Here is a 15,614-nt window from a genome sequence, read left to right on the forward strand (position 1 = left end):
GACTAAAGGTCAGTTTTATATTATTGGATACTGTATCACAAGTGCATGTGCACTACATCATTGTAACTTTGTACTGTTAGCCAGGCATGGCTGGAAGGTCAATATAATAAAAATAATGTAAAATGTTATATGATTTAAGCTATTTAGACTAAACATTTGTGTTTTCATGTTACAATCTGTTGTCATTCCAGAAAGAAAAAAAAGCATAATTTAAATTTATTTAAACATCTATAATAAAAATACTTCATTAAAAATCTGATTTTTTGTGTACGAAAGACTTGTAATCTTTACTAAAAGTCTACCAAATTTTGTGAAGATAGACTTACTGCATTAAAAGTTATAATATAAATACTTAACTTGTGTATATTATAGGGTTAAGATATAATTGACATTTATATTATTGCTATTTTAATAGCATGTTTGGTTTTTCACAAAAATAATAATAAAAAATGCTATTATCCTAAAACTCTCTTGGATATATGATTAGTTTTGGCTGTAGGCTAAGATACAGTTTTAATAGTTTGTGTGTAATATTGTAACCATCTGCATAACCAAAAACTTAAGTTGACAAGTTTGCTATAAATCATCTTTAAAAAGCTCTGTTATTAGCATTTATTGTGTATTTGTTTTATACTATACGTAATTGTTACTAAGTACTTGAGTTAACACTGTATCTTGTTTTAAAGTTGAAACTCTAGTCATATTAGAACAAACATTTTCTAATTAATAAACAAAGATAGTTACTACCTTGAAAGCAATCGCAAGAATAACTGTTGGGTTATAAAGTTGAGTTGGTTGAAGATTAATTTACAATATAGAAATAAGTATTCCAGTGTTAAATAAAATTATTCATATCTTGAATTCAATAATTAACAAAAACACATTTATCAGAATTAATATCCGACATTAGTATAACAATTTGCAGGTTTGACCAAAAACCACAGTAACAGTTTTATACTAAAGCATTATTTATGTATTAAAACTATAACTTTTTATTGACATGGACATTTTCCAACAGTCATAGAACAGCAACCTTAAGCTTTACCAAAAACAATATGACAAAGTATAAAAAATGAAGTTTACCTTTTGTTGTTAATTACAATATTACGTATCTAAAAGATAAGGAAAATCAAACCTGTAAAGATTTCTTCTGATCTTCTACTTGGGTTTTCAAACTTCCCACCTTGTAAGGAAAAAACATTGAATTAAAATAAGCCAAGAAAAATTAAACACATATAGAGATGATAGTCTTTATACATTCAAATATGTGTACCTGTGTATTTTATAATATTGAACAATAGCAGACCTTTACATATCTAGGAAATTCAGAAAATTTGATCAGAAGAAAGATGTATTATTACTTACCTATATCAATTTTTTAGTATATACATCAAACACTAAAGAATATACATAAGAAAAATACCAAGCACAAATATGTGATATGCAAGCATTTAACTGGTATGTTCCAAAAAACATTAGTAAAAGCAACTCTATTTTATAAACTCTGATTCAATAGTTTTCTAAGGGAACAGTAGTTATATATAGTATAGTGACCACAGTCCACACATCCAAAAGAATAACCGTGGTATATTCCAATAATCCATTAGAGAAAGCAAAGGAGAATGTGTTATAAAACATCAACTGAACAACTTGTGCTACATCCAGTGCTGAAAAGGCCTTTTGCCCGATGCCATGGATCATTAAGCTAGAATAGGACAGACATAGTAGTGGTGTAAATGCTAAATATATATATAATCAATTTTTTGAACAAAAACTGTTAGTGTGAACCAAATTAAGCAAGTGAATTATAATTATTATCAACATTTTATTTAAGTCATTTACAAATCAGATGTTTTAGGTAAGAATTAATAACACAACATTATCTATTTTCACACTGTTCATTTTATTCATTATTATTTTATAATTTGAATTAACTTTACTATCATTCACAAGAACTGTCAAACCAGCAAGTTAGTTTTCTTGTTCCTGGAGCAGGTTATGCAACCACAGCATTAATGGAAGAAAACTATATTGGCAATTCTAAAAAATCCATGATGAAAGGCAAATATGTTATAATATGTCAACTATAGTATGGTAGTTAGTTTGGAAGATATGGGTTTCATTCCTTCTGTATATATATAAATATTACAATATGATTACTGTATTAGTTGCATCAAAAAAGTAAATTTTTCTTAAAAACCTGAAAGCTGATTTTTAACAGAATTCAGTTAAAAATGAAAGTAGATGTCAAAAATATACAGCTCAATGACTGATTACATGTCTCTTATGTATCACACCTTGAGTAACCTTGAGAGTTTTACTTCTAAACTTCATCTACAATGAAGCATTTATCTAACAAAAACAAGAACCTTCATACAAGTCTATCTTGCTGGTTCACCAGTTCTGAATAGTGAGCTGGTTAATTCAAGAAAATAATAATCAACAATATATATAGTGTTAAAATATATGTATATAGTTAAAAACTCCTTACCTTAATTCTGATGTATGGTAACTCAATTAAATATGATAAAACACTACACTTCAATGTAATACAGTTCACACTGACAGTTCTTCTTCAAGCAATTTAATAATATAAGTAGCATCTCAAATTTTTCTGTACAAGACTGAAGTGTCTTGGTATTGGACAAAAGGCCTTACTGGTACTGGATGTAGCAGATATGGTGTGGCTGATATATTACTGCACATAAGTGCTTTAAAAGCCCGACAATGTACACCTGTGTTCATAATGTTTTTTAGAATTTTAAGTTTGCAAGCAAAAGCTAAGAAAATTCCCCTGTTTCTACTGTGTTTAGTATATCAGTCACAGTACCTGCCTTTACCCATAAATAATGTATAACCATGGTTTTATATATGTAAATTTTTTAAACACTATTTTTCATACTTTTTTTACATTGCATGTTTTTACTGTAACAAACTCAATATATTTGATTATTGAAAGTAGTGAAGCTTAAATCTGATCAACTTCACAATATTAAACTTCTACTTTAATATAGTGGAATATGTTTTTTAAATACGAAGTGTAAAATTAATTCTCATAAAAGTTATTTGATGTTACCTACTTTAAAACAAACAAAAAACAAGGTTGCATATTTTTGAATTTCAGTTTTGAGTATATTGCTGGTTACCAGCATAGCTTGTACACAGTTGTAATGTCTTTTTACATGGAAACATTCTTTGCCATAATGAATAATTAAACATTCCATATGTGACAACAATGGGACTATAGAATTAAAGAAGAGTTAAACAAAACAAAAAAGATAACCTTTGTCAATACTAAGTAATTAAACTTTTACAAAGCTGATAAGTGCTGATGGATGAGATAAATGATACATACATATCTCACTGTTGAAACAATGACTCATATCTTTTGTTACAGAGAAGCATCGAATAAAACATATTGATTGCTTTGTACTATTCCTTTTTATAAATTTTGACTTTAACTCCTTATGCAAAACACAAACTTTATGTTTGTTTCCTTCTTTACAGGCAATATTGACTTGCCCCATGCAGTGGAAAAATACAATTCAGTGAGAAGTTATATACAAACATATGTATATAAACACATAGATGATTTGTATGGTTTAATCTGTCCAGAAAATAAATTAAACCACTAAATCCTTTTAGTATGTTCACATGACACCTATTAAAATATCAAAGAAGTCTAAACCACATTTCCCCTACCATACTCATTTTATAATTTTACTTGTAACATCATATCTTTAAAATAACACACAACTCTTTGAATGCATAAACAAAAACAATATATACAACAATAAAAAATACTAACACAGCAATGAATAAACACATTCAATGGAGTTTGAGAGATCAAAACCTAAAGCCAGAAAACATAAAATAACTGATAATGCATGCAAACACATTAAAATCATGAAACTATTACATATGATGCAAAGTAGTCACATAAAAGAAAATTAAAAGAAAAAAACTTATTTTCTAATCTTAATAATTCAACTACAGGTACCTGTTCAGCTTCATCTTCTACTTGCTGCTTCAGGTTTGATAAACTATTCTCTACAGATGTTTTCTAATAGAATTGAGAGCATGCAAAATAGTAACTTAAAAATGAACACAAAAAAAATAAGCACTGTATTAACTGAAATAAAAATATATATAAATAAGGATAACAAGGTCCTCCTGGCCCAAAGACACAATAACTCACATTTTAATTATAATATAAATTATTGTGTCTTTGAGTCTAAAGGTGATACTCATCATTATTCAATACTTGACAATCAATGGGGGTGAAGCAGTGGTGGGGGATATGCCCATTTAGCAATGTTGAGATGAATTTCTATCCCTAAATAAAATTAAATGCAGTCTTTATACAGTTTCAATGTTCTTCTATACATGCCACTTTTGTATATGAATAGTATCAAGATTAGCGAATTTACATGTGATTTAAAAATAACTGTGGAACATATAATAAATACCTCTACTTCATGCTCATGATTTCTTAAAATATATCAAAGCATGTAGAATAATATAAAACTCAAAGAAGTTTAATAAAACCAAACACTAACTACTCTAATGACAACTTTAGTTTTATAATAATCATTTTGTATTTGAAAGATAAAAAATAAATATACAGACCTAATATTATTATTCTAATTTGATAAAAAAAAGAAGAAAAAAAAAGGCACAGAAAAAAAGTTTTCACTTATAATTTAGTCATAATTGAGTACAAACAATTATTATTTGTAAACATATTACTTACCTGACTATCTAGTTGATCCAACCGTTTTTGAGCCTCTCTTTTTTGAACTTCTAGTTGTTTCAACATTGTGAAAAGAGCCTCTGCTTCATTTTGAAGGGTTTTTAATTCTCCACTACGGATTTTCATGTCAGCTTCTTTTTGTGCTATATCTTGTTCTAACTGTATTTTCTCTCTTTAAAACAACAAAAGAGCCATATGTTAGCATGTATTTCAATTTCCTAGCAGACTATTACTAATTTCAACTATCTAGCACATAATGAGATAAAATATGTTGGATGTAAACTCAATCACATGAGAACTACATTACTAGTCAGTGCATGATTCCCAAGACTACTTCTCTGTAAGTAATACAACTGTAAAAAAATTTTAAATAAAAAAAAGTAAGTAGGAATGAGAGCACCAAAAAGTAAGGAAACAAGGTAGGAATGGGCAGGATAACATTACAACACTTAGTGGTTTTTGACATAGTGCAATCTCAAAGTGAGTGTGGCCATCGTTCTGCCCATTCCTACTTTAGAGATTACACAAATTAAATTTGACATTTTTTAAATGAAGAAAATTATTTTTAATGTTAACATGAAAATCACTTTGCATGTGTTTAGTTTATTAAAAATACTTCACTAAAGAATATGAGTTTTCGTATGTGAAAGAAAATGTTTACTGAAAGTCTGCCAAATTTTGTGAAGTGATATATATACCACATTAAAAGTTAATAGTATCAAACTATAAAGGCTTGATAGGAGTACAAAGAGGTCACATGATCAGTCAATTTGACTGAGCCCGTGTTGAGAGTTAAAAATATGCAAGAAATAGTCCATCTCAACAAAATGTTGTTGCAGAAATGTAAAATAAAATAAAACTCATGGAAAGTTTTAGAGTAAATAAATATGTACCAACATTTCAGAATTTCACAAAAAAGATGATAAAGAACTTAAATTAGAAATATTAGTTTCAAATATTAAATAACCACATTGTAAGCTTACTTTTACAAGTCTCAATATTTTACAGCCAAACTTGTAATTATAAAATTAACTTAAAAGCTAACATTCTTTTAATTTTTTTTTTATAAAATGATCTTGATAATAATTATATAATGATACAACTTCTAAATTTTTTCTAGAAGAAAATTTATAAAAATAGATTAAATATTTATTAAATATTGAATATAGAAGTTCAATGGTGCACTCAGAATAACACTACATAACATTGGTTGTGAAGGGGTTAAAAATAACAATCTTACTATAATGGATGTAGCATGTATGTCAGTATCTATGCATGGAACCCAAATTCCTGCACCATCTATGGAATAGCACCACAAACAAAATCCATAACAAATTTCACACTTTCAGTATTGAAGATTCAGACAATTAGAAAAATAATTGTGGTATGTGCAACAACCATTTATTTATAATAGAACACACTTTTAAATAAAAGTAATGTCCTCACAACAAGAATATAACTTTCACTAGAACTATAGGTGAGGGTTTGATGTAATGTTTATTGATGTGATTTTTAAATGTAGTGCTAGAGTTCTTAAAAAAATCATCTTTTCAATAAATGGAACCACTTTTAATACATAAAAACATTACAGTTTATGTGATCAATATTTAAGAAAATTTTGAGCTCTGTACATTGAATAATTTTGATCCATTGAGTTGCGTATAACTAAATAGCACAATCTGAACACTTTTCCCCATGCAGTACTTCCCAGTAAAACATCCTTTTTTAAAAATGTTTTCCCTTTTTCTAAATTTTTTTCAATTAGGTATGATACTGTGATTACTAATTACTAGCACAAACAGCTGTCTATAAGGTAGTGTTTCTGCTAGTTCATGTAACTACACAAAATATCTTTCTAATTATGGGAAATATTTTTCTTAATGTGTTAAGTTACTTTTTTGACAAATGTGCAATCATATACCAATTACTATTCAAGGCATAGCATTATAAGTGGTTTAACATTAAGAAGAAATTGTTGACCTATTTAACATTTTAATTGTCAAATTATATAGATAATCAACACTTTAAAATGTCCTAGCTGAATATATCCAAATCATGTATATTGTAATAATAACCTTATCTTTGAACATACAAAATAGTGCTTTAAAAATAAAGTTGAGCCAATTTTTTAAAAGTTACTAAAGGAGCATGCCTACTTCTGCAAATCTTTGACTTCCAAATTCATTATGTCCAGTTCTTTATTGCCAACAGTCAGCAGATCATCCACAACAGGGGTAACTCCTTCCTGAAAAATAAATATGATTTAGCATTTTGTGAATAAGTAACAAAACGACCATTGTTTCCTCAAAATAATAATACAGTATTAATGTAAACTGCATAGAATCTTCTAAATTATGCTAAATCTTTGCTCTTTAAGAAAATGGATTGGTGGTTATGTTTTAGTTTAATCTCCTGATTAATCATCATAACTGTCAAGGTTTTGCTACCACAAGTTTTCTGAAATGCTATCAGCATTGACTAAAACCCAAGGTTATGACATATGGAAAAGTTAACTTCACTGAAAATAAACAAACATGTTACAGCAAAAAATAAGTATTAACTCTTTCCATATGAACATCCTTTTCTGCAAATGTCACAAGGTTTTACCAAGTTACATTATACTACTTTCTTATCATGGTATATGAATAGACTTCCCATAAAAACAGAGCTAATAATCCAAATATTAATATTATAAAAGTTCTTAATTTTATAAGGCAATATTAAAAAAAAAAAGAAATCCCGAATTTTCTCTAGTATGAGAATTGACATTTGCTCTCTAGGTATTCCTTTTTCTGTAATTTATTTACCACACCTCTGAAATGTAAGAAATTTAGCATAAATTACTCATTATAATGTTGTTATTGCTTAATCAAAGCATAATTTTATAGCCTTTAATCTTAATTGGTTACATAGCTATAAAATAAAAAATCAGATCCCTCTTGCCACGCCCACCAATAACATCCTCTCTTTCAGAAATTGCCAATACACGTAGTTCTCTTTCTTTGACATTTAATACTATGTTATCTATCAGTGTTGTAGTTAAGACCTCATTGTCCAAGACCAAGACCTTGTAATAAATTCCACAATTAAAAATAAAGCAAGAAGAATAAAAATCACGTGCATGAAACAACCTTTATTAATATCTTAACCAAAAACCTTTTACACATTAACCCCACAATCTTTGTTTTAATGTCTTCTCCTATGGAGAAAAAAAAAAGTGAATAAAAATCAAAAAGGTCAGCAAATAAAACTAACCAGTATTGGTGTCAGTATATTCTTTATGCTCTCTAAAGTCAAACAGGAACACAACAGATCTACTAGACATGTTTAATATCATGGATAATTGCTAATGTTTCATGTAAATACGTGCTCCAGATGAAGTTCATACAAATTTATATTAAGCCTGTGCAACTAGTTTTGAAGAGTGTGTGTGTGTGTTATATTCGTGGATTTGTATACAGGCAATGTGGCAGTTGGTGACAACATAAACAAAAATAAAAGAGGTGTTATAAACATCATTGAAAAGGTGTAGAACCAAGGGGGTTTTAAAACATATTTGATGATACACTGTGCCTCATATGAACTGCTGCATAATCAATATTTAGAGCTTAATAATCTTGGGTTACTGACTGATCTAATATTGTTAAAAATTTGAAATTTAGCTGGTCTAATTTTTGAAACCTGTTAAACGCTGATACTGAGACTGGTCTTGAGACCTATAACACTATTATCTAAAACTAACAGAAAGTCAAAGTTTTAATGTATCCAATGATGTGTTATATTACATTGTTACCTATACAGAGAATTATCTATTTTGCTTCCAGTTCCAATTTTATTCCCATGAGAAACACATCAATGAGCTTAGCTGAATTTTTAACAGCTCTTGTCACACGTTAAGAAAGCCAAAAAAATTGTTGCAGGTATAAAACATTGTCTGCTTTTTGCATGTTATTATTCTGCATTCTTTAGTGCATCATTTAATTAAATACAAATTATTTACTGCAGTAGTACCATTAATATAAAAGAGTAAAGTTTCATTGACAGTTGATGACACACACACACAAAAAAAAAGAAAGTAAGAAGAAGAAACCCAGGTAAGTACTTTATTGTTATGAAAAATTAAAAACTTTTTAGGTTAGACTAGGTAATACAAAGAATAATAAAAATTTTCAAGAGGCACACTCGTGAGCAACTCGCAAGTAGCCCCTGCCTTATATAATTTGATAAAGCAATGTGAGCTACACATTTGCCAAGTGTGGCGAGACAGTTAGTTAAATACGGTTCAAAAGGTAATAAAACAATAAAATTTAAGTAGAAAACAATGTATACTGTTATGAGTTTAAAGCCATTTATGAAAAACAAATGTAGTTTCATGTTACAATTTGAATTCATTCTAGAAAAAAAAGAAAAAAGTAATTTAGATTTATTTCGAAATTTCTTTTTCGGTGGTTATGAGGTCAGTCAATTTGACTGACCTTATATAGAGTTAAGGTACAGAAAATAACAGATAAAATATAAAGTTTTACTGAAAAATAAAAACATTTAAAATATATATTTGGTTTTTTTAGAGATTATGCAAATGAAATTTAAGATTTTTCAGATGAATAAATGTATTTTTTAATCTTAACATAAAAATCACTTTGCACTCGGAGCATCAACCCTTTGACTCCATATATTCATGGTGAAATTTTAAATGAAAAAACATTATTAAAATTATGATTTTTTGTCCACAAATGACTCTTAATAATTACTAAAAGCTTGTGAAATTCTGTGAAGATACATAAAACATATTATAGGCTATAGTATGGAAACTATAAATGTCAATTTGGAGTCACAAACTTAGCCTAGCCTGTAACAATAGATTTAAAGATTGTATTAATTCTCAAATATTCAAGTTATATTTATATAAAAAATGACCATGATCCACACTAACTAACCTGTAAACTGAATGACTCACTGCTAGGTTTTGGCCTTAATGTTGGAGGTATCATCTCTGGAGGAAGTACAGGAGGTATGTCACCACCATGAAGTTTCAAGTTAATCAAGTACATTGCCAGGGCAAACTGTTCAGAATTCAATTTTCCATTCTCTTTCATATCACATAAACCCCTGCAAAGAATGCAAAATTAAATTCTTTGTATTTTGTAGCTGATATTATTAAATTACAAAACATTAGCAACACTACCATATTTTCTCATATGAAACATAAGTAACAAACAGCATGACTATTAAACATGAAATATATCACATAAGAATTTAAATTAACAATTACTTCACAATCTAAATTATTTCATAATATACTACACATATATCTTAGTTTACCAGAAACATTCAATACTTTTTTAAAATAAAATTTATAAAACTGCTACAAATAAGTCTTAAAATACAAAAACGTTTTTATTCAACCAGAGAAGAATTTTCTATAACTGTAGAGTAGGTCCCAAAGTAGAGCACCAAGTTAGCTCATACTATCTCAATATTCAAAAAACAATACCTATTAAGTTTTAAACATAGTAGTTTTACTATTGATACATATCTATATAAATAATATGCTTGTGTTTGTCTGTCCGGAACTTTTCTCGTAAATTTCTCAATCAAATGCTACAAATATCATATCATTAGAAAGACCTTTGTCTGACGAGTTCAGATTGCACCTTGGCTTGACAATATTGTAATGATTAATTTATACTGAATTTCATACTTCTTGGAGGGTTGGTGAATAAATTAGAGAAGAGGGATGCCTAGAGAGAAAATCTCACACTAGGCAAAATTCAGGATATTTTAATATTGCTTTATAAAATCAAGAACTTAAAAACTTCTATACTATCAAAATATGGATTATTAGTTATTTCTTTAAGCTAAATTTATTTCCATATCATGACAAGAAAGTAGTTTATTTAAATTTTGAATGTAACTCCCTAAAACCTTGTGATATGTGCAAAAAAAAGATGCATGTAGTAAGAGGGTTAAATAGTGTAGCTCAAATAATAGAATAAAGAAAAGTATAGCTCAAAAAAGAAAACTCAAGCAAGGGAATGAAAACTACTGCAAATATTTTGCTGGTCAAGGCTAATGTGTGTGTGTATATATACATACATGCATATAAAACAAATCTGACACATAATTATCTTATTTAATGAAAAACTGTTCAATTTTAAAATGGTTTGTTATTTAAAACTTATAGAATTTCATTACTTACTGACTGCTTTAATTTCATTATTAAACAAAAATTACCTTAATAGTATCAGTCGTAGTTCTTATTGTAATAAGAAACAAGATCTAATTTTATTAAAATTGCTTTTTATATACAAATAACTGTGACTAACAATATAATGTTTTAGGAGATAATGTCTGATTATTTTACCTTGTACTACTTTAGCTTGCATGTTAATCTAATATCCACTGGTTAATTTATAACAATTTTGATACCACATCTGTAGCATCACTGCTTTATATATTTTCTTTCTCAAAAACTACTCATTTATATGTCATTAAAATAACACTTCAATAAAACAATACAATTACAGAAATCAAGAAGTACAGTTAAGTAAGTTATGACAAAAAAGGGAAGGAAATAACAATATGTAAAAGTAAAAAAAATAATGATGTATAGAAAACTTGTACTGATATTAGCTTAATTTTATATATTTGTATATATAGGTATAAAAACTATAATTCAAGGTGGTTCCACTTCAAGATCAACATGTATAAAAAACACTAAAATCCTTTCTTTTTTACCAAACTCTTCTTTATTTAACCAGTTTCATAATATCACAGGCTACTCTTCAGTATAAGAACTATACAATTCAGAAACTAAACACTTTTGTGAAAAGCAATTAAGCTATATTTAAAATCTATATAAAATATCCAAATTTTGTTTTCCTGTTTAATTCTTTAAATATAATATTTTTCAAACATTTTTAAGAAACTCAGGTCACAAAATAAATTATCTTATGACTAATGTTTTAGACCATAACTTAATTAAAAGACTTTAACATCATATCTTAAATGAATAACCCATATATATGTACATGTATTAAACTAAGCTAATTTCAGAACCAGTTATCTTAAAATGTATAATGTTTGAATGATAGATTTACATGTTTGAAAAATCAATTTAAACTCTCTGCTGGTATATAAGCAGCAAAGTAAAAATTTATCAGTAATAATACTTTTACACATGTTTACACACTACCAATATTGTCATGGTTATAGCCTACTTGTTCATGTAAGTCAAATTACTGAACATAACAACCTCTGATATCCAATCACAACTTTAAACATAGTAGTTTTGTTTATCTTTGAAAAAAATAGAATCTTTTCAAGCCAAAAAACATAACAGCCACGTTAAAAAAATATTACACAGAATTGTATGTTAAATACTTAAAACTAATATTTGTAAGTTAAATTTCCATCACTTTTAAAGTAACCAGATATTCTACATAATGTAACACACCAGATATATGCTAAAACACTCTGAGAAAGACCAGACTGGATAAATATGTCTTTGACATCTGGTCCTGTCACAAAACCATCCTGGTCTTGGTCCATTTTTCGAAAAATGTCATCATACTTTGCTTTTTCTGTGGCATTCACTATCCATGGTACTGCTATCTTATTGTGAATCTGTGAGATTAAACTTCAGGATTATTCTCCCATTCACTGAATTAAATTACTGGCTATACTTAGTTTTAGAGCTAGGCAATTAATTCAATTAATTACAAGCATAAATTAATATCAAGTAAACTTACCAATTAAATCAATTTATGTCACAAAAATAATCAAATAATCAAAATTAGTTTCTATTTATTAGTTTTTATTAGTCTAATTATTCAATTAATAAAAATATTGCCACTATGATTTCTTATTATTTATTTGATTAATTAAAGTTTATTCAGTTTCAGGCCAACATGGCAAGGTGATTAGGGTGTCTGCTTCATTATCAGAGAATTGTGGGTTTGAATCTTGTTATCACCAAACATGCTTGACTTTTCAGCCAGGAGGAGTTATGTTTGTTTATGAGTTATGGCAAAGCCACTATAGACTATCTAAAGGCCAGAAGCACTTAATGCTAACTCTATGAGATTTTTTACCAATGAATTGTGGGTTTGAACTTAACATTAAGATACCCCTGTTACTGAAAGTGTGAACATGTTTAATGACACTTGGTATTCTATCCATGCTTCTCAATTCACAAGACAACCAATGGACCATGCAGAGCTGGAGTTATTATCATGTGACAGTCAATCCTATTTGTCAGTAAAGAGAAGCCCAAGAGTTGGTGCTGCTGGCTTTTCTGTTCAAATATAGGGATGGCACCAGATAGCCTCATTAGCTTTGCCGTAACTCAAACAAACTTGTTCAGCTTCAGATACATACCAATCAAAATCACACACAACATGATAGCTAGTACTGCCTCCATTGGCACAACTGATTAGGAAGGTATTCAGGAGTTATGCTTGTAACTTAAGATGAGGGCGTGAACTAGTGACCATTGGTTACATAACTAGCCAAAATGCAGCTTTATGTTTATGCTTACCTTGTTTGGACTAAATAATAGTGTAGTTTCATTTATAACAGTTTAAGATTAAAAAATAACTTTAATACTAAATTGTTGTACCTGAAGATGTCTATCATATTAAATGAAGGATTGTTCACAAAATGTCTTAAAAAAAACAACAATAACTGAAAACAGGAATACTAGTCACACATGAGAATAATCAATCAATATGCTTTACAAACAATCACTTTAAATGTTAAACTCTAGTATTTAACAAAATCTAAAATGAAATCATTTTTAAGCTTTATGAAATCTGAGAACAGTTTCTTTTTTAAATAAATAAATAAAAAAAAATAAAGAATTTACTTCATACCTGAATAACTATTACCTCTCAAATTATGAAAAAGTAAGCCAGAGTTGATTCAGAAAATACTGCAAGAATCATTGCTCTGGGTCAACTATTAAATGATTTATGGAAAAAAACTTAAGTTAATTTTAAATTGAGAGTAGGCTATTCTAGTAAAATTTAAAATTTTAGCCGTTTATTAAGATGTCAGATACTGGGATGCATATTTCTCACTGCACCGTGTTACGCTTATAAAACATATAAAAACTTCACTTTCAAAAGTTTTAATAAATCACATTATGCAAAAACTTGAGACAATTCAGATAGAAGCAGATACAAATTTCATAATTTCCAAAGTTAAAGTTAATTCACCTGTTATACTATTAATTTATTTATAAAACTATGGGGGAAAATGTTAACTGCTTATGTAAAACCTAAATGCTAAAATTTGCAACATACATTTTTTAGAGTTATATCAATAGTAGGTGTACTGGATCTATGGCCAATAAGACCACCATCCATCCCAGGTAAGAGGTCTGGTAACACCGGGACTGCACCAGGTAGAGACTTCTTCCTTTTAGACACAGGAATTAGGTCTGGAGGTAATGCTGAGGGAACTGGTATATTTTCAAGAGCTTTGTAAACCAAATGCATTGCCTGTAAAAAAGTTTAGTTTTAGCAAAACAATTTAAATAAGGATAAAGATGTATGCTGAAAGGTTTTCTTTCCCTAAGAAAGTTGCTGTTTCAACTTAGCGTTAATTACAGCAGTTTCTGGGCATGGAATCTTTATATATTTGTAACTTTTCTAAGAAATGAAAACTAATAATACATACAATTAACTGAATGTGTACAGGGTTAATCCATCAGATCAACCCTGTATTGGAGAAGTAATGTCGACTATAATTCCTTATCTAGAAAGTATACTTTCATGAAATGTTGCGAATTTTTAGACAACAGTACAAGTCTGTTGTACACAAAAAAAATCAGATCTGTTAATAAAAAATTGTGTACTAATGATATGTCTGTATAATGCTATAGTCAGTCAGACTCACACTCAGAGAAGTTAGATATTCATGTGAAACGGTTAACAGCTGAAATTGTGAATATCTTTTATTACAAATGTGCAACAAATTACGCATTCAAAAAAGAAGATGATGAAAAATATGTCCATTTAACATTTCATTATATAATTCTTTCTTTTCATTTTAATCCTATCATCATGGGTATCCTTTATTGCACATGACACAAAATTTTAGTGTCTTTTATTCAAAATTTTATTAAACCACTTTTTTGTTTGTTATACCAATTGGAATAGCATAAAATCTTAGCTAATAATCCATATTTTAATGGTATATACGTTTTAAGTTCTTAATTCTACAAGGCAATATTAAAAAAAATCCTGAATTTCCCCTAATGTGACCCACATTTTCTCTTTGCATGTCATCTTTCCTATTTTATCTACCACTCCTCAAAAAAGTATGAAATTAAATGTTAATTACTATCTATAAAATCATCATTGCTCAGACAAACCATAATTTTTTAGTCTTCTATTTTCTTTGGTTACAGAGCTATCAAAAAGAAAATCAGACCCCTCCTGCCATGCCCTCTCTTTCAGGATTTGTTAATAGTTCTCTCTCACATTTAATTATACATTTCCTATAACCAATAGAAAGCCACGGTTTTCATCTATCAAATGACATATTATATAGCATTGTGTTCTGAACAGATAAGTGTCAATTTCACTCAGAGTACCAACATCACTCCTGTGAGAAAGTTAACTAGCATGGATGAATTTGTAATGACTCTTGTTGCATAGTTAGAAAGCTAGAAAGAATTTGAGAGGTAAGGGAATTTGTCTACTTTCTGCATGTTATTAGTCTATATTCTTTGGTGCATTATTATCATTAGTATAAAAAAATTAGGGTTAACTCTCTTCAACAATCGACAGCAAGAATAAAGAAGATTGTTAAGTATTATATTTCTTGTTTTTCATGTTTATTCTTTATGTATAAT

General features: G+C 28.4%; 1 protein-coding gene across 8 annotated transcripts in view; it reads right to left on the reverse strand.

Moving 5' to 3' along the window:
• LOC106461000 (epidermal growth factor receptor substrate 15-like 1) overlaps positions 1–15,614 on the reverse strand; it is an 86,275-nt gene that overhangs the window by 42,961 nt on the left and 27,700 nt on the right. For 7 of the 8 annotated variants that reach the window (XM_022387798.1, XM_022387800.1, XM_013920768.2 and 4 more), the window contains 7 exons: positions 14,059–14,256; positions 12,210–12,379; positions 9,691–9,862; positions 6,910–6,998; positions 4,754–4,925; positions 4,001–4,063; positions 1,136–1,183 (listed from right to left, as the gene is read on the reverse strand). In XM_022387798.1, the coding sequence (XP_022243506.1) occupies positions 1,136–1,183; positions 4,001–4,063; positions 4,754–4,925; positions 6,910–6,998; positions 9,691–9,862; positions 12,210–12,379; positions 14,059–14,256 (912 nt within the window). The remainder of the gene's footprint in view (positions 1–1,135; positions 1,184–4,000; positions 4,064–4,753; positions 4,926–6,909; positions 6,999–9,690; positions 9,863–12,209; positions 12,380–14,058; positions 14,257–15,614) is intronic. The other variant, XM_022387799.1, reaches the window with a different exon arrangement.

The sequence above is a fragment of the Limulus polyphemus genome, unplaced genomic scaffold, assembly GCF_000517525.1.
Source record: "Limulus polyphemus unplaced genomic scaffold, Limulus_polyphemus-2.1.2 Scaffold877, whole genome shotgun sequence".
Lineage (NCBI taxonomy): Eukaryota > Metazoa > Arthropoda > Merostomata > Xiphosura > Limulidae > Limulus > Limulus polyphemus.